Raw genomic sequence first — 25011 nt, forward strand, 5'->3', positions numbered from 1 at the left:
GTTCCTATGGATATTTCAAAGAAAGTGTCAATTAAGCATGAAGTAAATAGCATGGCCAGTATTGTAATGGTATATGTAAATCTGGGTTGCAGGAAGAATACTGTAGCACTGTAAAAGAGCGGAAGATAGTAATGATTTGGGGGCAGGGGTGAAGAGAGAATGACAGGTTTATAAAGTACATATGAAGTAGAGAATGTTTTTAATCCTCCTTGTACAATGCTTGAAAGTGTTATCTAATTAATGGACTGGTTTGAACTTCGACCATTGTTCTTAAGTCTCTCAGATAATATAATATTTAAAATGAAGGTACAATAAACAGATTTTGGGGTGCCTGCTGATGTACACTATTTTGATATTCTTAACCATAGAACATAGGAAGGGAGGCAGCATGGTACAGCCCAGTCTTGTCAGCTGAGGAGGATTGATGCTTGGATGGGGAACCATAAGAACATAAGAACATAAGAGACGCCAATGTTGGATCAGGCCAAAGGCCCATCCAGTCCAACACTCTGTGTCACACAGTGGCCAGAAATACCAGTGCCATCAGGAGGTCCAGCAGAGGAAGGCAATGGTAAACCACCTCTGCTTCTTAATTGCCTTGAAAGTCCCTTGCTGGGGTTTCCGTAAGTTGGTTGTGACTCGGTAGCACTTATGTATGTAACTACAGAACAAAACAGTTTAGCTGATTGTGTATCCTCTTGTCCGGAGAAAAGGCATTCTAAAGAAGCCCTTTCTCCACTGACAGTCAATTGAAGGGTTTGTGAACATTGCACTGAGTGACCAGAGCCAGCTGAGAAGCATCACCTCCACTGCTGGATCCGCATTAAAGAACCACTGCTCTACATTTTGAGAATGGATGTAAACAACAGTTTTTCAGTGTAACTGTTTGATGTTTATTTGCCGTATTTGTAATTTAAGTAGCATTCCTAAAGTAAAACAAATAGATGAATTACAGAGTATGGAGCCAAATTTATCTCTTTTAAGTGTGCATTGATATATTTTGTCTCTTCTCCCTTATGGATGGCATGTTTTACTAAAAAGATCTTCTTCATGCTGGATTGACTGGTAGAAGCAGCTGCTCTGTTTCCACATAGGGGCTTTTAAAGTCCCCATTTCTAGTGGTGGTACCTTGCAGAGTCCTCAACCAAGGTTATGTGGGGAGCTCTGGAGAACAAGCAGATTTGGCCTCCGTACCTCCTCGTACAGTAGTGGAAGGGCTTTACATTGGGATATTGGACAGAAAAAGTATCTGATACATTGTGACTGGTATAAGCATCATTATTAATTGGCACCATCTATAGCAAATGTTTACTGGCTTAAATGGGTGGCCACAGAAAGCAGTTTCTGATGACCTAATTTTTATTGTGGCAGCCCTTAAATAGTGGGGATGGAACAGCACAATTGCTGTAGATCTGAAAGCCTGAAACAGGAGTCATGAATCCATATGGAAGTGTCTGAATTACATCATCTCAGAGAAAATGTGAAGCATTTTAAAAATACAGTTCAGCTTTACATTCCTTATCCTTGTTGCAGTAAAAAATCACAGAGTCCGTGAGTATTCTTCTTAAACAGCACGCACATTATCCATTATTAGACTTGCATTAAAAAAAGTATTTTGCGTGTTTCAGTATTAAATGTATTTTAGTAACCTTAGGAAAAGGCAGGACTTTGTTTGCTTTGCTAATATTTAAAGGGGGATGAAAATAAATCCATCTAGATATTCCCCCACCAATCAAGCTCACAAATAATTGTTACATTTTGGACAGCAACAGTCTACCTGTGGCTCAGTAGCAGAGCATATGCTTTGCATGGAAAAAAGTTCCAGGCTCAGTTCCCTGCCATCTCCAGTAAAGCAGACGATGTGAAAGAGACTAAGAGAGCTGCTAGCAGGCAGAGCAGATCGTGTTGACCTTGACAGACCAGTGCTACCCATAGTTTACCTGTTGCATGCTCTCTTTTGGTAACTTACCGTGTGAACTGTTTTAATGAGCTCATTTAGGGATGCTAACTCATTTGCTGCTATTAGTAACTGAACTTCTAATCTCTTGACAAATGCTGTTCACTGCAGGCAAGATTCCGAAGATTCCACCTCATGGTTTTCATTACTTCTGAAGCCTGCATTGGGGGCAGGGGATGTCTAGACTAATTTATTTGCTTCCTCTTTTAAATATTCACAGATCTGCAAAGCAAACAAAGTGTTGCTTTTATATGCAAGGCTACTTACTCATGGTTAAATGTGTGTGCTGTTTAAAATGAATAAGAGCTACACAGTCATGGAGTCCCATGATTTTTGACTTTAGCAAGGAAGGTAAGGAATGCAAAGCCGAACTGTGTTTTTAAAATGCTTTCTATTTTATCTGAGATGGTGCACAACTTCTGTTAGAAATGAGCTGGCTTAGGGTGGTGTGCCATTTTGCAACTCCCCCGAAGTGAAGACCCACCCTCCTACCTTCAGAATTTATGTTCAATGTGTTAGTCATGCTTTGCTATGCATGCAGGGGGTCACTGGTTAACGAGGTCAAAAAGGAATTTTACCCAGGCCTTGATTGGCTCTGAGGCACTGGGGTTTTTGCCTTTCCCCATAGCAAAGGAAGTGTACCTTTGTGCTGGTATCGAGGCATTGGCTAGGGAACTTAGTGCAGGTTGTGGAGGAAGGGGGAGTCCCCTTATGGGGATCTGGTAGAGGTAGGGTGCAGGACAGCCAACCTTGGGGTTAGCCACATCCCCAGGAGGAGGAGGAGAAGGATGGCTAGGAATAGCGCTTCCAGCCCTAACACCAGCCCTCTGTTACCCTCAACAGGCAGATAGGAGATGGCGCTATACCAAAAACCTGAGGAACCCATAATCAATAAAGTTGTGGGCTGCTTCCTCCCAGTGCAATGTGTCTGTGTCATCCCACTCCAGGCGACGGAGAGAGCTGAGGGTTAGATGACTTAGATATCCAAACCTTACAGAAGGTCTTGCTGCATAATTCCTTCACAAAAAAAATACCTATAACAGTCAGTGTTTCCAGTAGGAAATGATAGCTTGTAGGATTAGTGATCTGAAAAACAGCAGCAGTAGTGGCATTTCAACAGTTGCCAGAAAGTGAAGAATAAAATGCTGCTTGGATACTCTGATTCTTAGAGGCACAGATAACTGTTACTACTCAAAAATAATCTTGCAGAAACCTGATAAAGCTTATTGAGCAGACCAACCCAACATTTGTAGCTGCCAATCACATAGAGAGAAAACGGTTCAGTTTATAAAGTACACAAAAAGGACAGTACAAAATATGTCTACAGGATGGAAAACAACACTTCTGGTTCTGGAGAACTGCTATAGGTGTACATTTCCAGTTCTAACGTACAATCTATGATCCAGTGGAGGTACAGGTAACTAGTGGAAACTATACTTTCAAGTGGAAGCTTCTCTTAGCTAAACACAGCCTTGCATCCAGGCTTAAGAACAAGCCAGTCTCCTAGGGTTTTGTCTTCTCTTTTCAGAGTCTCTTATCACATTACTTGGCCTCTAGAAACTGTAACATGAAATCAACAAAGTAAAAAGCCCAGTATATTTTATGTTCTTATAACAGATTCATAGTGCAACTTTCTGTGGGGATCAAAGAAATTGCTGCTAAGATTCTGAGTTTGGTTTCAGTTGATGCATTTGCACACACAGTTGTATCTAAAGGAGCCCAGCACTGCCTGCAGGAACAAGAGCGTATTGCCTGCCACGGTTTTGAGATATAAAAGAAATTCTGAAGGAAGTATTTCACTTTTCTGTTGTACAAGATACTTCAGCATTTGTGCAGTGGGCATGTTTTTAGTTTCTGCTATATAAATTCCTTTTGCTTATATATTAAGTGAAGGAAAGTAGTCAGGGAAGGAACACTCAATAACCAGCCCTGCCTGTCTGCTAGAATAACTGGCCATTCTGTAGAGACTGGATATTTTTACTACAGATGGGGTTGAAACCTCCAAAGTTTGGGGGCAAAACATCTTTATTCCTTTTGTGCAACTCCAAGCAAACGTTGAAAGTTTTGTAACATTGTCATAGAGAGGTTGTTTTCTCCCCAGAGGTAGTGTGTCAGCATTTCATGACAAGCACAAGCTGACCAGTTCAAAACAAATACAGTGAAAGTCTGTATACCAGTGGAGTACTCAGCATTTTACCGCCATTAAAAATTTTCTTGTTACTCAGGATTCTTCTTCCTCACAGAAGAACAACGTGACAGGGGAAACAGTCTTTTGTATCTACCCAACACAGAGTCACTAATAATCACCTTCACACTGGCTGTACCATCTTCAGGATTCACATCCATCTCTTGCACTGTTGTTTCTTTGTAAAGCCAACTGAAATAATAAAACCTAGTCAGTGTCTGGTAGAAGTTCAGTGCTGCTGGAGTTGTGTTTTGAGATGGGTAAGTTTTGCGATGTGAGCTGCATGCTTAGGTTCCCTTTCTGGCTGAACTGATTATCTGTGCAGCTTTTTAAAAGGTTGTTTTGACAGCAGCTGCCACCACAACACATGGATTTTTACTGCACGGCTGAAGATAAGACATGTGTATGCAAGAAAATATTTTTAAATAATATGCTCATTTTAAAAAGCATCCTGTTATACAGAGTGTCTGACTGAAATGTTGGAGAGTTACTGTTAATATTATGCATGACCTCACTTCCTGACATCTTGTGGACATACCCACCACCAATGTTCCCTCTAAGCTGTGGAGTCTTGTGAGCAAAAATTCTACTTTGTGAGCTACTGGCATTAAAGTTGTGAGCGAGCAATCTGGCTGCTGCATAAGTTAGTTTGCTCTGGAGCCGTCCTTCCTGAGCTAAGACAAAAAAGTGTGAGCCAGAGGCTAAAAAACTGTGAGCTAGCTCACACTAACTCAGCTTAGAGGGAACACTGCCCACCACCCTGTGTCAGAATTCCAAAGATGCTTGCAAACCCAAAAAGGCTATCGACCCATTTTAAGGCTTTAAAGGTCAAAACTAACGTTTTAAATTGGTCCTAGCAACAAACTGCTAACCAGCATAATTAGCAGAGAAAAGGAATAATGCTGCACCAGGCCAGCTCGGTTAGCCAGTACACTGCTGCCCTGCGCCAGTTTTAGACATTTAGAATGATATAGACCCTGATCGTGATGCAGGGATGTAAATGGACACAGCCAGAAACTTATCAGCTGCAGGCTTGTTCTTCGTGTAAGTCTTGCTTTCTATGCTGACATCAACACAAGGGGCATTAAATAGTTCCCAGGGCAGGTTATATCCTGCTATCCGAGAGTGGCTTAAACAGCTATGTAACCCCTTTTCTTATTTCCCCCCTAAAGCACCGCTGTGCCTGAGAAATAGAACCGTGATTCTTACATACCAGCCACCCCTGCTCTCCCCTGGCTAAGTTGTAGCTGTCGTTTACCTGAGCTGAGGTCCAGCTAAATTGACTTGAATTGTCAGAATGTTCTTCCCAGTTATTTTCAAAACTGTCCTCTCAATTTCCTCTTTCAAGTTGTCTAATCCATACCCCAGGAGAGCAGAAATGGCTATGGCATTTGGTTCAGTAGAATGATAACTAGGAGAAAACAACAGACAGAAAGGCAACCTTAGTGCAAGGAGCAACTTAGTTGAGACGAGAAGAAGAAGGGATTGGATTTATACCCTGCCCTTCACTCGGAGTCTCAGAGCAGCTTACAAACTCCTTTCCCTTCCCCTCCCCACAACAGACACCCTGTGAGGTAGGTGGGGCTGAGAGAGCTCTTGCCAGAAACTGCTCTTTTTCAAGAACACCTCTTATCAGAACTATGGCTTGTCCAAGGTCATCTAGTAGCTGCAAGTGCAGGAGTGTGGAATCAAACCCAGTTCTCCAAGATTAGAGTCCGCGCACTTAACCACTACACCAAACAGGAGTGTAGTGGTAAACTGCACTTCCTACTGGAAGTTTTTTCTTTCAGAAACAAAATGCACTACACAGCAAACATTTCATCCCTTTCTTCCATTCTGAAAGAAAAAATAATATTTGTGACCTGCAGATGATTGTATTATTTAATGCTGAACTGGAGGAGAATATTCTAGGACATAGGTCTATGGTATGATTTTAGGAAATTTCTATCGGGGATAATTCATGAGCACCAGATACAGCCAGAAGGGTGGGAATATTCATATATGAATTCAACTTTCTGCATGTTCACCTTGTTGGTACTGAATACCAATAATACTAAGGCATCCCTTCTCTTTTACAACATGCCTTTCTACTACAGCAGCTCCTCTATCTCCCCTTTAAGGATTGTACTAGTCTATACGCTTTATGAGCTGTCTCTTATCTTTTCATCTTCTGAGGGCAAATGTGAACCATTCCTAAGGGTTACAGAAAAAGCAGCTCATTCATAAACCAGTTTGGGGAGGGGCCGTGGCTTAGTGGTAGAGCATCTGTTTGGTATGGAGAAGGTCCCAGGTTCAATCCCCGGTATCTCCAGTTAAATGATCTGGCAATAGATGATGGGAAAGACCTGCCTGAGACCCTGGAGAGCTGCTGCCAGTCTGAGTAGACACTTGATGGACCAAGGGTCTGATTCAGTATAAGGCAGTTTCATGTGTTCAAGCTAAGGAGAATTTCAGGCCACGACCTAGCTCATGTTTTACCATGTTTAAAACTCAAGGAAATCACTGATAGGTAAAACAGTCTATAAGGACCGTCTCATTTGCAAGGGGCTTTGAAATGGGTTTAAGCTGAAGACATTTTCTTGGGGAGGGGTGTAAATGGAGTTTCTACTGTACAGTTATGTTTTTAATTTTGGAATTATAAGCTGCCTTCAGCCACAAGGGAAAGGCTGGGGGAGAAATATTTTAAAGGATAAATAAATGTTATTCTACATTTATTCTGCCTCAGTGGTTTGAATGTGAATGCCTTAACTCTGGGACACAAACTGGACTCCTGTTCCAGTGCAACACAGCGGGGCTGCAACACTGCACCAGAAACACAGCCAAGAATTCTGGCACAAATTGACTTCATTCTGAAGACGTTGAACTGATTTAATCTGTGGACTGGGCTGGCTAAAACATGGAATGAAATGATATTTCAGAAACGTCCACTCTATCTCTTACCTGTCTACCAAATCCACTTTGTTGTGAACTTCAATAATTGACTCCAGTAGCTGGCTGGGAAGGCTGAGGTTCCTGAGAACGGACAAAACACTTTCCTTCTGGAGGCTGGTCTCTGGATGGCTAATATCCCTCACGTGGACAATTACGTCCTAGCAAAGGAAACAGACAACATGAATGCATGAATCATTTGCTTTTTAAAACAGAGGCAAGAAAGCAGAATAAAACAAGTTCAGCTTTACTACTTGACAAGACAGATAGTTAAAACTGAGCTTGAGGCTGAAGGCATCTTGTAATTCCAAAATTAAAAATGTTAATTCCAAAATTAAAAATTAATTAAAGATTTAAAAAGATATACTGTCTGTAGTATGACTCCCTCTCATGCTAGGAAGTAGGAACTGTTTTCCTGCCTATCATAATTATTAAAGATTCTAATGGAAAATTAAACTCCACTTTCTTATTCCAAAGTTAAAGAGAAGTCTTTAAACAGAAAGGAAAATAACTTGAAAATGCGATTGAAAATGTCCATGTGTTAACAGCTTCCAAAATTCACACACAAATGGAAAACATTTTCCATCTTGCTCTTAAAGTCACACAACTACTCTTACAAGGCATTCACCTGTGCAGAAATGCAGCGTGGAGGTGGTGTGTGAGCATGCTTGATTACTTCTAATCTCCACGAAGGCTAAAACTGGCAAATAGCTCAGACTATCAGTGTCCTTTTCTGGAAAGTCTGCTCAGAACCATTGGCCATGCTGTATTACTGACACCAGAACAACTAGTATGAGTCCATCCATTCAGAGATGGTTCAAAATGGCATCGCAATAATGTTCTGTTGCAAAAAAAAAATCCTGTGTGTCTAAAGTCCTCTCCACACAAAAGTTGTCCACACAAACAGATAAGAAAGCCCGTACTTTGCAATCACGTTATCAGAGAGGACATGTTCAGTACAGAGCAGTGATGAAATTAGTGTAGGAAGGCAGGATACAACCTTCAATCATTGGCTTTGGACAAGTCAAAATGAAACCTATGAATACTCTGGAGCAAGTGCAATATGTACTGGGATCACAATATTTTGCACCAATGTGAAGGGCAGGTCCCTCCCCCCCAGATGTGTGTCAAGCTGGCGTTTAGAATCCATCCATGTACCTACCGAGTAGGCTACGTCTTCTAGTGTAGCTGAAAATGATTCAATAAGGTCATGGGGCAACTGAGAGAGAAATCCAATGGTATCAACATAAAGAACAGTCAGGCGTGATGGCAGACAGCCAGCATGAGCTGTAATGTCCAGTGTGGCAAACAGGCGATCTTGAGGCTGTAATCCTGAATCTCCAGTGAGGGCCTTGATCAGAGTCGTTTTCCCTAGCAGAAGTCAAAGCGATAGAAGATATGAACTGAACACTTGTGATTCACATAAACTGAACTGCTGCACTAAAAGAGGTAACAGGATATACACAGATTTGCAGCACAAACTCACCCTCAGATTAATAGCTGGCATTTCCACCTTCTTGAAATCTGCCATGAACACATAATTTTAGTGTTGCAAACAAGCTTTCAGGGAGTGGTCACTTGTTTCCCTGTCTAGATGCTTCCCCACTACCCCCACCAATTACTAAGACAAAGCATACATTTGTACCTGAGAAAACAACTGAGGCCAGTGGGTCTGTGAGCCTTGCCATGAGTTTTGGTGATGGGGAATGGGAGGTGCTGTGGCTCAGTGGTAGAACATCTGCTTGGCATGCAGAAGATCCCAGGTTCAATCCCCAGTACCTAGAGTTAAAAGATCTGGCAGTAGGTGATGTGAAAGACTTCTGCCTGAGACCTTGGGAGAGCCGTTGCCAGTCTGAGCAGACAATACTGACCTGATTCAGTATAAGGCAGCTTCATGTGTTCAAGTGCAGCAGGCCACTCCCCACAAACACTCCAGCACCACACGTGCCGCTTCCTTCAGCTACTCACCAATGCCAAGCAGATAGTGGCATCGATAGCAAAGGGAAAGCTGTTTGTGGGGCTGCATTTGTAATCTTAGCATAAGAGTGGGAGTTCCACAAATCGATCTACAGAAAGCTTTTTAAAAACATTCATAAATAATAGTTGAAGGGGCCACAATGTAGGCAAAAAAGAGGGTCTAATCCTTCCCCTATGCACTACATTCCTGACCACAAGAGTTCCCTTAGAGTGACTATTCTCTCCCCCCCCCCGGGGGGGGGGGGGAGGAAACCCGGAGTCTGCACTTTCTAGAGTTAAAAGATCTGGCAGTAGGTGATGTGAAAGACTTCTGCCTGAGACCTTGGGAGAGCCGTTGCCAGTCTGAGCAGACAATACTGACCTGATTCAGTATAAGGCAGCTTCATGTGTTCAAGTGCAGCAGGCCACTCCCCACAAACACTCCAGCACCACACGTGCCGCTTCCTTCAGCTACTCACCAATGCCAAGCAGATAGTGGCATTGATAGCAAAGGGAAAGCTCTTCGTGGGGCTGTATTTGTAATCTTAGCATAAGAGTGGGAGTTCCACAAATTGATCTCCAGAAAGCTTTTTAAAAACATTCATAAACAATAGTTGCAGGCGCCACAATGTAGGCAAAAAAAGGGTCTAATCCTTCCCCTATGCACTGCATTCCTGACCACAAGAGTTCCCTTAGAGTGACTATTCTCTCCCCCCTCCGGGGGGGGGGGGGGGGTGGGAAACCATACTGCACTTTCAGTGGGGCTAACAGCCTGTGGATTTGCAGGACAGGAAAAGGGGTGGGTGGGAGAAATGAAGGTTACTGATCCAAGTGGCTATACACAAAAACACTCAGAGAAATCTCCCTGCATCTTGTCTGATTTTGCCCTTTGCAGCAAATGCAGCCCTCAACTTTTTCTTAGCCTGCATTATTTTGACTTGTAGCAGCCACGTTTGCATGTACGCCATATATCCATCTGCCTGCTGATTATGCTACTGCTGCTCCAAGTAGAAAGCACCAGAAATATAGGCCTATAGAGGCGATTATACTTTCTGTGTCTTTCAGGCAGCTACAACCCGAACTGCAAGGAGTTGCTTTATGTTTCCCAGGCCAGTCAGCAGAGCTTAGCACTCTGCCCCTCCTCTCTGGGATGTTAGGCAAATATAATTTCCCAGTCAGCTGCTTGCCTCAGGGCTGTACTACATGTCCCAGGTGAAATACAAACAGTAAGAACCATGATGTTTTGTCAGTACTTAGCTCAAGATAGTTGACATCTACTGCCACTGCTTGTTATCCATGCTAAATCCCTACTTTACCCCCTAATTAACTGCTTTGGTTGCTCCTTAGATACCAGTTTGCAACTACACAGAGTTAAAGGCCGCAATTCTCTTACAGCACAACAGCCAAAGGCTGAATGGCAAAGGATGTGCAAGCCTTACACTATAAGTCAGTTCAATTTGGAGAGCTATACTTCACAGAACTGACAAGTCTCCACATTTACTTATTTGGTTTTCCCTGTCAATCGACCTGACAAGCAAGAACAAGATTCAAAAGCATGGACACCACCCCCAAATGTTCAAGAGTAGACTGACAGATTTGTGGCCTCAGGTGGTGTGCACAGTGCTTTATGGCAACTATTTCCGGCATGCCATGAAGACATTTGGCCAAAAGAAGAGACAACATGAGCTTCTACCACTTTAGTATTTAAAACAGGACACTTAAATGCTTAAACTCTTTGGCTATTAATAGCACACATGCCTGGCCAGTAGTTTCATAATGATCACCATAATAAAAAATGATCAACACCCACCCCCACCTAGAAAGCATAACCAGAAGGCAGAGGCACAGTTTGATAGCCAAAAAGTAAAAGCTAGTTATTATATATAGTAAATCAGAAGTTCACACAGCATTTTTAAAATGGCAAAAACTTACAAAAAATGGCAAAACAGGATCAAAACAGCACACAAATATTTCTGCGTTCCCCACTGGCAGAGCTGTTCTGAGGCAGGGTTCAAAGCTTACCTAGAAAAACCACTTCATCCTTACCTCATAGCTTAAGCCGTGTTTGTCCAACGTGGAATTCAAAAGCACTTCAGTACCCATTGTTTGTGATTGACTGAGGGCTGAAATTTGAATTTGTGCATGCAGCACATACCCTCATGTTACAAAATTTCACATCCGGATTTGAGAATCACTTAATGGATTTTTTGACTTCTTTTGAGTCGAGCGAGCAAAATTTGGGGCATTTGGTGCAACAGCTGGTAGTAAAGAAGCCATTTGCAGTATATGTGACATTTGTCCCAAGGGTTTGCTTTTCAAGTGCCCAAATGTTTTCATTTTCCACTCTTAGTGTCTCCGATTGACATCCAAAGAACCCCATGTGCACTTAGAAAGGGCTACGTGGTTATGATGGGAGGGAGGATTCATGATTTCTCCCTCTCACTGAGGCTTCTTGTGTCATGGACATTCGGGGGTAATTTTCCAAAGGATTCGAGGGGCAAGGGTGTGTGTGAGAGTCATGATGGTGAAAAGCTCCAGAGCACAAGAAGAACATCATACTTTGGATCTGGGCCTGGCTTGAAAGTTAAACATCTGACAGGCTGTTTAACTGTCCTTAATTTTTCCTTGGAATTTTCATTAACATCAATGGGTACTGCCATTCACCCAGACGGCAGAGTTTTAGAAGCGCAAGATACTCTATTAATGACCAAGAAAGCACCTCCTACATTCTTAGGAAACCTCCATTAACATATGTAGGTTTAAAGTCCAGAAAATAATATATGGAAGGTCTTTCACTTAAAAAGAACCTTGCACATTCTTCTCATTTAATATCATCATTTTGTCTTGCAACCTACCACAATTAGTGTAGCCCATTACCGAAATAATAGGAAATTCACGCTTCAACCGCTGTCTTCTAAGTAAGGATCTTTTTTGTCTGAGCTTCTCAAGGGCCCTTCGAATTTTAAGTTCCTTTTCTTTTAAGAGGCGAAGTTGTATTTCCATGAACGTTTCACCTGAAAAGCATAAAGCAATAATCATTTGGACACAGAAACAAAAAACACTATACCACTAGAAGGGAAAGTTTTGCAAAAACTCCTGAACTGCTTCCAGTTCTCACTTTCACGATTTCATGGCTATGTAATTTTTTTTTGTTAAACATCTCAGTAATCTTTTCAGGTCATATCCATCTTATTGTGATAATTTAAATTATGTAACTGATAACTACGATACAATAGAAAAAAACAGCATTTTATGAAACAAAGCTGAAAGTAATACCATCGTTTGAAGGTACTAGACAAATGATGTCATAAAAAGCATATTGCCCAAACCCACAGTAGCTAGGATAACTTTTGTTTCCTACGGTGTGATTTTAAACAGGCCTCCTAGGAATCTCACTCAGGTCAATTCAATGGGGCTCACTCCCAAAAGACTTCTTTGGATTCTGCTGTTCATTTTCTAGTATTCATGTGCATTTTTCAGAAAAGATAAATGAAAAGGATGTTCGATTCCTTTGTACCCACTCACATTTCCTGAGATATATCAGAGAACCAATTCCAACTCCCCCCCCATATTTACACCTTCCAAAGAAATAACAAACCACCTCCCATTAATACTATGTAAAAACTGGAGCTTAGTTCCAAATAAATGTATTTATGAATGAGGTACAATTTAAGTGTGAAATCAGAAAGACTGCTACATCTTGAAGATTTGAAATAACGCACAGCACAAGTTGCTTAAGAACTGTTGATTTTGAAATGGCAATTATGAAATTGTGGAAAACGAAGCATACTAAAACTGAAAATTTAGCTTGTTAGCAACTGCAAGGATGGTCTTGGCTAGTTGTTGGAAGACAAATATTCTTCCAAGTAAATTGGATTGGTTCAGGAAAACTTGGGAGATAGTGTTATTTAGGTTTACCACTTTGGCTAATATGAAAGAAATTAAAAGTTGGGAAGCATATTCAATTCCACTGTTATATTTGCGAGTCAAAAAAGAAGTTTGGTTGTATATATGTGTCTGCTTTGAATTATATTTAGTAATGTAAGTAGCTACTTATTTTGTATTAATCATGTATGATATAATTATTAAAAAAACTGGAAGTTTTTTCTTTTTAAAAAGGAAACTCATGTCTGAAAATTGAGCTTTGTGATATTGTTCATTAAAAATTCAGGTGATCACAACAGTGATGGTCTTTGACTGGCTATGTAAGTCCACCTGAGATCTTCCAACAAGTACACTCTACCTGAACCCATAATGTATCTTGATCCACCCCTCTGTTGATCCATCTGAGCGACCTCATTTCTCACATTAGTCCTGTAAAAGAAAGAAATAATACTTTTGCATTACAAGCGTCTAACCATACAAGCGGCGAATCATTAAATTACAATAGCTCCAATTCTCCTAAAGTCAATACTCAGGTGTTATTGAAATCAGTGAAACATACTGCTGTGTGATACCAACACGTACTTTTGTGTGACTGTGCTGGGCCTCTTATTCCAAATAGTACTCTCACACATCATGAAATATGTCCAGGTCCAGCCCCAAACCAGGGCCAGCTGAAACATTTCATGGTTTGCAAAAGCTATAAATAAGGCCCTTAAAGGAAAGACACTGCCCCAGTTTAATGTATTGTAGAACTAACTTTCATACGTTTAAAAGAATAAATTGAATTGTAAATGATAATGCAATGTAAGAGGTCTCTCTCTCTCTCTCTGTATCTATATCTACCTAGATGTATATCTGGATATGATTACATACTCAACTAAAGATACTTGCAGAAAACTATTTAAAAACAAAACATAAACAGAAGGCTTCAACATATGCCAAGCTACCTCCTACACAGAAAGGCTTCTGGTCTTGTGCTTCAATCAACTGCATGGAGGTAACACGAGGTCCTTCTAGAACCCAAATACATTATCAATTAAAATAAAGACCTCACAGTATGTTCCTATATGTTGCATGGGGCCCAGTCATTCATAGAGCTGCGCTATACTAAATGATTCACAAACTTACTTGGATAAAATATTAGGGACTGTGGTCTATGCTACTGTGTTTAGCTTGCTGAAAATTTTTACTATCTAATATTTTTGCATTGTTTAATGTGTCATGTTAACACCTGCGCTTTGCTTCAGTTTGGTTTTTAGAATTCTGGTTGGCTCTACAACTCAAATCCTATTTTATTGTTTACTGAATGTCCCATCCTGTTGACTGCCTTAGAACATAAGAGAAGCCAATGTTGGATCAGGCCAATGGCCCATCTAGTCCAATACTCTGTCACACAGTGGCCAAAAATACCAGGTGCCATCAGGGGGTCCAGCATACTAGGAGCCCTCCCACTGTTGCTCCCCCCAAGCACCAAGAATATAGTGCATCACTTGCCCCAGCCTGAGAGTTCCTATCTATGCCTTGTGGCTAATAGCCACTGATGGACTTCTGCTCCATATGCTTATCTAATCCCCTCTTAAGGCCGTCCATGCTTGTAGCTGCCAACACCTTCTGTGGCAGTGAATTTCATGTGTTAATTACTCGTTGGGTGAAGAAGTACTTCCTTTTATCCGTTCTAATGCTCAGCAATTTCATGGCGTGCCCATGAGTTCTTGTATTGTGAGAAAGGGAGAAAAGTACTTTCTCTACTTGCTCTATCCCATGCATAATCTTATTGACTCACTCTGTGCAATCAGCTTTGCATCCAAGTGAGAAAGGCAGACTGTAAACAACATAAAGTAAAATATGTCTCCTTCAGTGTGCACCTCCTGATAATAAATTAGCTTTCACAGGATTCTAGCCCATGACTGTCATATTTAAAAGAGAGGAATAATTAAGACACACCTAGTTGCTTGGGATCAATTAATTCTTTTATGTATATTCCTTCAAAAGGCAAGTTAAATTAACTTATACACTTATGAATGATGAACTAAACAAAACATCCCATTCTATTCTAAGTTATATAATGCAGTTAAGCATCCTGTGCGAGAGGAGCAAGATGACCCAAATCATTGTTCTAGTCACTGGTTGTGTTAAGTATTCAGATATAATGAAGAAACCAGAATTTGTTTGTGATTTAGGAATTCTTCGTTACAAACTTGTTATGGCTTCTGAATCTGGGAAGTTTTAAAAATTGGACTCTGTCTTAGGCAAGGTCAAACTACAATTAAAGCATCCAAATTTAGAGGTCATAACAAATTTTGATTAGCCTGAAGACTTCCTAAATCAGAGGTCTCTACTCTACACATGGAAAGGATTTAGGAATTCTTCGTTACAAACTTGTTATGGCTTCTGAATCTGGGAAGTTTTAAAAATTGGACTCTGTCTTAGGCAAGGTCAAACTACAATTAAAGCATCCAAATTTAGAGGTCATAACAAATTTTGATTAGCCTGAAGACTTCCTAAATCAGGGGTCTCTACTCTACACATGGAAAGGATGTATGTGCAAAAAGGAAGGGAATGGAGTGTACGAACACGAGGATTTCAAGTTGTTCACATGACAGATTATGGTTTGTTCGCAATATCTGAATGCAGTACTTTTTCCGAACTGCTTTTGCTATTCTGTTGAGATAATGAAATGCTACTTGTACTGCTTCTAATACCTTAGAATTGGTATTTCAGCCAATGCTATCTGAAGTTTTGCTTCCTTAGTCCGAGCGTTGCGACGGAAAATATGAAGAACAACTGAATATCTGTCGAACACCTCCACTCCCCAAGCTTCTTCAAATGCTTTCTTTAAAAAAGGGGAAAAAAAGATTTGTACGTTGTCTGTTGAACAGCCAGTATATGGAACTTTAATAAATTGTCCCTGTGAAATTAGCATCACCTGACAGATACCTACAGCAGGATAATTTTAGGAGAGAGGTCCTTTTCTCTTCAGCACGGAAGCAAGAAGCCCAAGGTCTCAGTGGTCAAGCAGAATTAGAATACAGAGATAAAGTTGCTCCTTTAAAAAAATTCTTCCATTCCTTTCTTTAACCATCTGACTATCTCATGCAGAAGAGGTAGAAAAGAACTTTGTGCTTACTTTCCTGTAACCCTGTATCCATGAGCTGGCCTGTGAGTTGCTTTACCTGAACCAAAGCCACCTTCTCATGACTGGCTTGTTCCTCTCCAGCATAATAAACAAATACTTGCTACAAGATCATACTGAGCATTTCCCAGCCCTCACCATCGAACTACCAAATGTATGGTATGAGAACTCACAACAGTATGCCACATTTAATGATATGTGTATATATATATTATGCCACAGACAAGAAACTCATCATAAGAAAATACTTGAAGCTACAGTTACAGAATGTTTAGACCAGCTGTGCCCACGATCATTAAAAAGGCAATAGTAAAAAGATAGTAACATAGGGGTATAGTCAGATTTTGATCTATGTACGCAAATCTTGGGAGTAATTTACTTGTGAAGCAATCAAGGTTATTGTATAGACCAATTATAAGCACATCTACTCATTGAATTCAATTGGGCTCACTCCCAAATTGATATGCATAGGACGGAAGTGCCAAACCCTTTGGATAACAAATTTATAATAACCCAGAATTAAATCTGGCTTGCTAATTTCTGAGTGTCTCATTGACATGCAGATTTAGGCACATTTCTACTTTATGGATACTATAAAAACACAATACAAATGCAGACTTCAAAACATGAAGGCAGACTTGTTTTAATATCAAATTTTGTAGTTACCTTAGTGGGGAGAGAGAGTCTTTCTACATTCACAAAGACTGCTGATATATGTGGCAATTCTTCAATCTTGTCTAAAAGAAAATTACTAAGATATATCATTTTGCAGCTGTTACTATTAAAATTGAACTAACAGTACTGAAAAGCTACATTCTTTGCTTGCAGGAAAGATATAGGCAGACATCATGAGAGTATGTATCCTTCCACTAAACATCACAAGTTTCACCAAGTTCAACAGCACCTGTGCTCAAGTAAGTGTGCATAGGACCAGTATTCCCTCTAAGCTAAGTTAGTGTGAGTTAGCTTACAGTCTCTTAGCCTCTGGCTCACACATTTTTGTCTCAGCTCGGGAAGGGATGGCTCCAGAGCAAACTAATTTATGCAGTAGCCCAATCGCTCGCTCACAACTTTAATGCCTGTCGCTCACAAAGTAGAACTTTTGCTCACAAGACTCCACAGCTTAGAGGGAACAGTGCATAGTACTGCAGCCTGCAATACTATACTTGCAGTTTATGGAATAAATATTGTTTGACAAACAACATTGGGAAGACTATATAATGATTTCACTGCAAGGACCAATATCTACAAAACCAAAATATTCAAAAACTCTGTGTCTCTGAGCCGATCCAATCATATTGTTTGCACTTAATATTTCATCCTTTGCAGGTTCAGTTCTGATCTTTAAAGTTTATTTTGCACAATCAAGACACTCCATGGTACCACCTCAGATAACGTACTATTATCTCACAATTAGCCAGTTGCTTTCCTGGAATAAAAATTCCTTCTAGGCAAATAGCTTCCCATCATATTCATATAACTCCCGTCTTGTTCCATTGGCTGCCAATTTATTTCCATGTCCAATCCAAGGTACAGGTACTGAGGCCAGCATATTTGAAAGACCACCTGCTCCCAGATGAACCTACCTGTCCACTCTGGACATCTTCGTAGACCCCGTCCAGGGTGTCCCCACCATCTGAACATTTTAAATTGCTCCTGCTGTCATAGCTTTCACTTTTGCTCTCTACTGCTAACCTTCTATCTGCTGTCTTCACCTTGTGTGTTTTATCAGTTTTAGTTGATTTGTTGCTACTTTTAAAAAATACTTTTGTGAACTGCATTCAGTATTAGATTTGACACAGAAAAGCAGGATACAAATGATTTAAATACACAGCAGCTATAACAAACAGAATCCTTATGAGATTTCCCTCAGGCTCAAGATTTACAGACAGGCCAAAAACCATTCGGAATGCTACAATTCACACACGTCAGTCCGACAATTCCTGTGTTTAAAGGAGGAATAAAGACCACAACCAGCATCCAAAGAGCTACTTCTGGCACTTCCAGGGTGGGCATGCTGATTTTTTTTAAAAAAAATACCATCCTCCCTCTGAACTCAAACCTTCCATGCAACAACATATTGCAAATCAATTAAGGTCAGTTTCAAATAAGATATTCAGGTGGGGCAGCTGTGTTGGTCTGAAGCAAACAAAGTCTGAGTCCAGTGGCACCTTTAAGACTAACAAAGTTTTATTCAGAGTATAAGCTTTCGTATGCATACATGCTTCCTCAGATGGAATGAAATGGAATCCGCCTGCCTGCCTGTCTATCTAGTATTGTTCATATGGCTATCACCTTAAGCAGAAATTAGAACAAAAAACATTTTAAAAGACCTTACTCAGTATTATTTCTCTTATATTTGATTACCGCACCTATGAATTTTGCCACTGAGAGAGTGACACGATCATTTGTATCCGATAGTAGCCATGACACCTGGGCTCGCACATTTAGCAATTCCGTATCTTTAAATAAAGGGGTGACTAAATTAGCCCTCAACTCATCGAATATAGGGCACTCCATAATAATATGTTTGATGGTTCGACTGTATTGTATGAGCATCTGCATGTTCTATTAGAGTATGATACTTTATTATATTTGCCCTCCAAAACCAGCAAGGGAAGAACGTTCAGTCTTGCCAAAGTAAAAGCTCTTCTTAGTTTTGGGACTGTCAATTGATAAAAATATTTCGGCAGCTGCATCGGGAGGGCAATTCCCAAATGGAGTGTTGAACATACCCTGTTGTGCCCTAATAGACGTACTTGTAACATCCAATTTCCTTACAGATTGTTAAATTTGTCTTATAATGTCTTTAGTTCCCGTATTCTTAATCATATCATTTGTTATTCCTAGGCATTTCATTTTATTTTCCAATAGTTGATCCCATTGGCTATAATATTTATCTGCCTGGATAAGCTCAAGTAGAATAGATCCTCCCTCAGGTTTTAAAACTACTTTAAAGAGAAATGCTTTAATCCAAGCTCTAGCTTCCATCAATAATTTGTCTAGTTCCACTCTCAGTGCTTTTTGGAAATCGGGAAAAGGGACTGGGGAATTCACCAGTCCGTACATATAAGGCAGAGGGTGAACAGTAAATTAGCATACAGCATAATGAAGATGGTTAATAGATTCGAGGGCCAAACAGGAATAACAAGCTTTGTTTATATGGTTACCATTTGTTTGGGTTTAATTCAGGGGGGGAAACCTAGTGAAGCAAATAAATAAGGGTACTTGAGAGGAGACGGATGGAGTGTAATGGCAGGGTCTCAGTTCATTACTCTCAACCTTTCCACAATTAAGGATACAACTGCTCATTAGTCTCTAATTCTGACAAATTTATTTCCTTCAGAATTATCGACTTCATTATTATTACTATTGATCCTATTTGGTTGTGCCTTAATTTTCAGGTGTTACAAATATACAGCAAAGTAACTCAACCGTTTTTTTCAGCTAAATGCTGTAATAATCTGCTGTACAATCAGTTTGGTGCCTCCTTTGATCACTAAAATTATGGTTGCTGAATGGAAGTTTCCATTCATTCCATCAAAACCACCCATATCTTTGCATTCACCACCTCAGCACACGTTTGACATATAGTTAGTGAATACACATGATGTGACCAACCATGATCTCATGCTGAAAAGGCCATGAATACTTATCCATGAATACACGGATGCATGTAGATATGTTTGTCATCTAGTGAATAGTAGAATGTAATGTCTATGGACAGAGGTTCTATGGACAGAGGTTCGTGACATTGAACATAAGACAGCAATCACCATCATCCCAAAGAAAAAGAAATGCAAGAAAGCAAAGTGGCTGTCTGATGAGACTTTACAAATAGCAGAAAAAAGAAGGAAAGCGAAAGGCAAAGGTGAAAAGGAAAGATTTACCCAACTGAATGCAGATTTCCAGAGAACAGCAAGGAGAGATAAGGAGGCCTTCCTGTATGAACAATGCAAAGTAATAGAGGAAAACAATAGAATGGGAAGGACTAGAGATCTCTTCAACAAAATTGGAGAAATCAAGGGAGCGTTCCATGATAAAGGACAAAAACGGTAGGAACCTAACAGAAGCATAAGAGATTAGGAAAAGATGGCAAGAATACACAGAAGAACTATACAAGAAGGACCTCAAAGTCCTTGACAACCACAATGGTGTAATCACTGACCTTGAGCCACACATCCTGGAATGTGAAGTCAAATGGACCTTAGAAAGCATTACTAACAACAAAGCTAGTGGAGGTGATGGTATCCCAGCTGAGCTATTCAAAGTCTTAAAAGAAGATGCTGTTAAAAGTGCTGCACTCAATTTGCCAGCAAATTTGGAAAACACAATAGTGGCCACAGGATTGGAAAAGGTCAGTATACATCCCAATCCCAAAGAAGGGCAATGCCAAGGAATGTTCAAACTATCACACAATTGCACTCATTTCACACACTAGCAAGGTCATGCTAAAGATCCTACAAGCTAGGCTTCAGCAGTACATGGATAGAGAACTGCCAGAAGTACAAGCTGGGTTTCAAAGAGGTAGAGGAACTAGAGATCAAATTGCCACCATTCGCTGGATTATGGAGAAAGCAAGAGAGTACCAGAAAAAAGATCTACTTCTGCTTCATTGACTACGTTAGTCTTTGATTGTGTGGATCACAACAAACTATGGCAAGTCCTTAAAGAGATGGGAGTACCAGATCACTTCACATGTCTCTTGAGAAATCTGTATAAGGGTCAAGAAGCGACAGAACAGAATATGGAACAACTGATTGGTTTAGCATAGGAAAAGGAGTACGACAAGGATGTATATTGTCACCTTGCTTATTTAATTTATATGCAGAGTACATCATGCGAAATGCCGGCCTGGATGAGTCAGAAGCCGGAATTAAGATTGCTGGGACAACAACCTCAGATATGCATCCCCCCTCTTTTCAAAAAAAAAAATTAAAAGATGCATATCTGAGGTTGTTGATGACCGTGAAAAAACTGGAGAAATCCAAACAAGAGCTTAAAGAAGTGGATGCCAACACCAAGAAGCTGAAAAAAACAACTGCAGCTGATGGAGAAGACTCTTGAGAGTCCCTTGGACTGCAAGGAGATCAAATCAGTCAATCCTAAAATAAGTCAACCCTGACTGTTCCCTCTAAGGTCAGATACTGAAGCTCAAATACTTTGGCCACCAAAGGAGAAGGGAGTACTCACTGGAGAAGACCCTGATGCTGGGAAAGACTGAAGGTCAAAGAAGAAGGGGACGGCAAAGGATGAGATGGTTAGACAGTGTCAGAGATGAAAAAAACATGAAATTAAGCAAACTCCAGAGCACGAAGGAAGACAGGACGGCCTGGCGTGATGTGGTCCATGGGGTCGCAAAGAGTTGGACTTGACTGTGTGACTGAACAACAACAACAATAAAAAGAATGTAATGTAATTTGGAATGGTAGATTGGAATGTATTTCTCTGGTCTGGTGACAGAGGAGACATAGCACTGCACAACCAATCACCCCACCTTAAAGAAAAGGATTCTGTTAGTTACTCCATGCTTGAGTGGAGACAGATGGAGCATAACAACAGGGACTCAGTTAATTACTCTCAGCATTCCACAATTAAGAAGGATACATTTACATATCAATCTCCAATTTTGATATATTTATTTGCTTCACTATGTTTTCCCTTGGAATTAAACCTAAACAAATGGCATCCATATAAACTAAGGTTGTTATTCCTATTTAGTCCTTAAATCTGTTAAGCATCTTCATTATGTTGTATGCTAATTTACTACTCACCCTCTACCTATATGTATGGACTGGTAATTTCCAATTTTGTTTCTGTTTCTGTCTTGACTCTAATTGGCCCTTCCTGGGAACTAAACCCCTATCCTCTCTTTTTCAAAATGTAATGGTTGAGGAAATTTTGTTTCACTGCATCTGAAGAAGTGTGCTTGTACATGTAGGCTTATATCTTGAATAGAACTTTGTTGGTCTTAAAGGTGCCACTGGACTCAGACTTTGTGCAGTTTCAAAAGAGGTGAGCCATTTGGCATGGAGAACTGGCTCCTTCAGAAATGCAAATCTGAATTTGCCAAGAGTGTGCATTAACTGTGCATCTTTCCTTCAATCCAGGTGAACATGTTGCAGGATCAAGCATCAGTTTCACATACAAACGTGAAAGGTCGAGAGTCATTGGCAGCATCTGAGGATGGGAATGCAATGATATACTGCAGTCAGTGATCTTTATTCTACCACTCCATTAGGCCAAGTCTGAAGGTTTCTCCCAAACTAAGGACCCTTCTCCCTGGTTAAGGGTTTGCCCTCCAATGAAAGCATCCCTTAGGCTGGGGGAACTCTCCTTATGCAAAGGCAAAAAAAGAGTTGGTTTTTATATCCTGTTTTTCTTTACCCTATGGAATCTTTAAGTGGCTTACAATTGCTTTCCCTTCCTCTTCCCACAGCAGTCACTTTGTGAGGTAGGTGGGGCTGAGAGAGCTCTAAGAGAACTGTGACTGGCTCAAGTTCACCCAGTAGGCTTCATGTGGAGGAGTGGAGAATCAAACCTGGTTCTCCAGATTTAGTCTGCCACTCTTAACCACTGCACTGCATTGGCTCCATAATAACTTATCAACAGAATACATTCTCTCACCTAATAGTGCAAAACATCTTCCATTACATGAGTTATTTAAACTAGTCTCTAATTCACAGATACTTAATTGGCAAGCTTAAATGTCTGCGATTCTAAACCTGCTAGGCTTGTTCACATATTTCACAGCCAATTATTTACACAGAACTTTACAGCTTTCTATGAAGCGTTCTAATTTATGGATATTCCATATAACTGTTTGAAATAATCTGCAATGCAAAATTCAAGTAGATTCTTAAGTCTATTGTAACATTAACTATTGACAGGATTACATGATGCACAATTACAAAGTAATAGCAGAGAAAAACTTGCTTCAGAACTTGGATTTTCCCCTTACCAGTCAGAAGCTGGAAATTCCCTTTACCAAAGATAAGAACCTGGTCAGCATTTTTTGTAGAAAGAATTATTTTATCTACAACTGTCCAGTCTTGAATGGTGTTTATGAGCGCAACAGCCTCAGCAAGTTGAAGTTCAGCTGTAACATCATAAAACAAGATATTAGTACAGTCCTAATGATAAGTTTCCATAAGCACTCAATTATAATACAAAACTGGTGAAATTAGTACCTGAAAAGTTAAGTCAGAGACAAAACTCTAACCTATAACTTCAGCACAGTAGGAATTTGTCAACAAGTTTTCCATCTATCAATAAGTACACATGTACATATATAATCCACAAGCCACACCACTATAAATATTTAAATCAATAAAAATGAACACAGATTCAAGTAGCAGATATGTATTTACAAACCAGTTTCACATTTTCCTTCAAAGATTAATGTAACACTAGGAATACTGTTTTAAAGCATAGAAATTAACATTAACATTAATAAATGTTTCAAAGATTTCACTTTGAAAGTGGTTAAGAGGCAGGAATGAACTAAGGAGTGAAAATGGCCTCGGGGAGTATGCCAACTCGCTTTACCCCACAGCACTACACTCTAGTGCTTCTGGAGTTTTTCAGTTCAGCTGTATTAATGATGGGTATTAGTTCATTGACTTGCTGCCTCATGAAAACTATTAGCAGAGCAGGACACCAATTATCATCAGCAACTAAGCGTCTAAGCTAAAGGTCCTTGAGGCTCTGGGAGAGTTGCTAGAACTTGGTTATAGTTGCTCCTAACACCCACCAGTCTTCAACTGCAGTGGCCCACCAGGAAATTCCCCTGTAAGTTAATTTTATTTTTATTTATTTATTATTAAATTTATACCCCGCCCTCCCCACAAGGGAGTCAATCTACCCCTGTTGAGAGGACCGCTAATACATTTGGCAGATTTGTCAACATAAAAGCCTGCAAAGGTTGTGTTGTCTTCCTTCTTCAGTACCAACACTGCCACACTATTCACTGAAACAGAAGAATCCCCAAAGATATATTTAAAAAACACTAGCGTACAGGACAAACCATTTAGTGACATGGAAACACCTGTGTCACACACGTTTGTCCAAACACAAGAATCAAGATTAATTCCTGCAAGTTCTTCTGCACAGGGGCAGGAACACCACGCCTTGTATCAACTCGCGTTCACTTTTACCTGTGCGGCTACATACCCGCACCATATACAGAAATCAATCGTTTTGGTTTTGCCACCCTGTGCAAGAGTAACGGTTCAGAAGGTGCACATAAAACTCAGCTGCAGCAATTTCCCCGCCTGGCGCTAGTATTCACGCAACACAGCTAAGGCTACAGTTGCCACTTGGACAACAAAGCCTCATAGGAACCGGCTATAAACACGAGTTTATAGCTGCCTGGCAACGTGCATCACACCTGTGGTTAGCCGAGCCTTGCCTGGCCCCCATTTCACAGCTGGATGCACCACAAACACTCTCTGGACGCCAAATGGCAGAGAGGGCAGCGCCGATTCCAGCAGCTCGTCCTCAATCTCAAGTTCTCCGTCCTCCTCCTCCTCTTCTTCCTCCTCCTCCTCCTCCTCGCCTTCCTCTTCGTCGTCTTGGTCACCGCCGAGTCCTGTCCCCCACCTACCACCACCCTTATCTTGCTTTCCTCGAGTGGGCCCATTGCTCGACCCCAGGAAGCGGTAGCTGACGACACTGGCGTGCAAAAGCTTGGCAGGGCGACGCACCAGGCAACAAGCAGGTGCCAAAGGGAAAAGCGCGCGGAACCCCCGACGCAGCTGCAGTAGCTGCCGCCACCGAGAACCCATCAGGATTTCTGTGTGTAACACTCATTAAGTTCCCCCAGGCGCTGCGGTCCTCTCTCAAAACAAGTCCCCAACTAAACGAAAGCCACTCTGGTTGTTCTTCCTTCCCTCATGTACAGCGCAGGCGTCAGAAGCTTCTAAGCTCTGCCTACCACGTCACCTTCTGTCCCGAGCAGAAACAGAA

At 40.8% G+C, this 25011-nt stretch overlaps 1 protein-coding gene across 2 annotated transcripts; it reads right to left on the reverse strand.

Moving 5' to 3' along the window:
* Positions 1 to 2123: 2123 nt before the first annotated feature.
* GTPBP6 (GTP binding protein 6 (putative)) lies at positions 2124 to 24943 on the reverse strand. Of its 2 annotated transcripts, XM_015410968.1 has the most exons (11): positions 24434 to 24943; positions 23006 to 23143; positions 16711 to 16781; positions 15614 to 15744; positions 13270 to 13340; positions 11882 to 12040; positions 8233 to 8441; positions 7083 to 7231; positions 5401 to 5553; positions 4265 to 4334; positions 2124 to 2179 (listed from the first exon to the last, which is right to left on the reverse strand). In XM_015410968.1, exons 1-11 carry the CDS (start codon positions 24828 to 24830, stop codon positions 2138 to 2140), a joined length of 1590 nt encoding a protein of 529 aa, XP_015266454.1. In that variant the 5' UTR covers positions 24831 to 24943; the 3' UTR covers positions 2124 to 2137. The 2 variants fall into 2 exon arrangements, with proteins under 2 accessions (XP_015266454.1, XP_015266453.1); XM_015410967.1 differs by lacking the exon at positions 2124 to 2179 and having other exon boundaries at positions 3370 to 4334.
* Positions 24944 to 25011: the final 68 nt, after the last annotated feature.

Source organism: Gekko japonicus, unplaced genomic scaffold, assembly GCF_001447785.1.
Source record: "Gekko japonicus isolate JY-2015 unplaced genomic scaffold, Gekko_japonicus_V1.1 scaffold244, whole genome shotgun sequence".
Taxonomy (NCBI): domain Eukaryota; kingdom Metazoa; phylum Chordata; class Lepidosauria; order Squamata; family Gekkonidae; genus Gekko; species Gekko japonicus.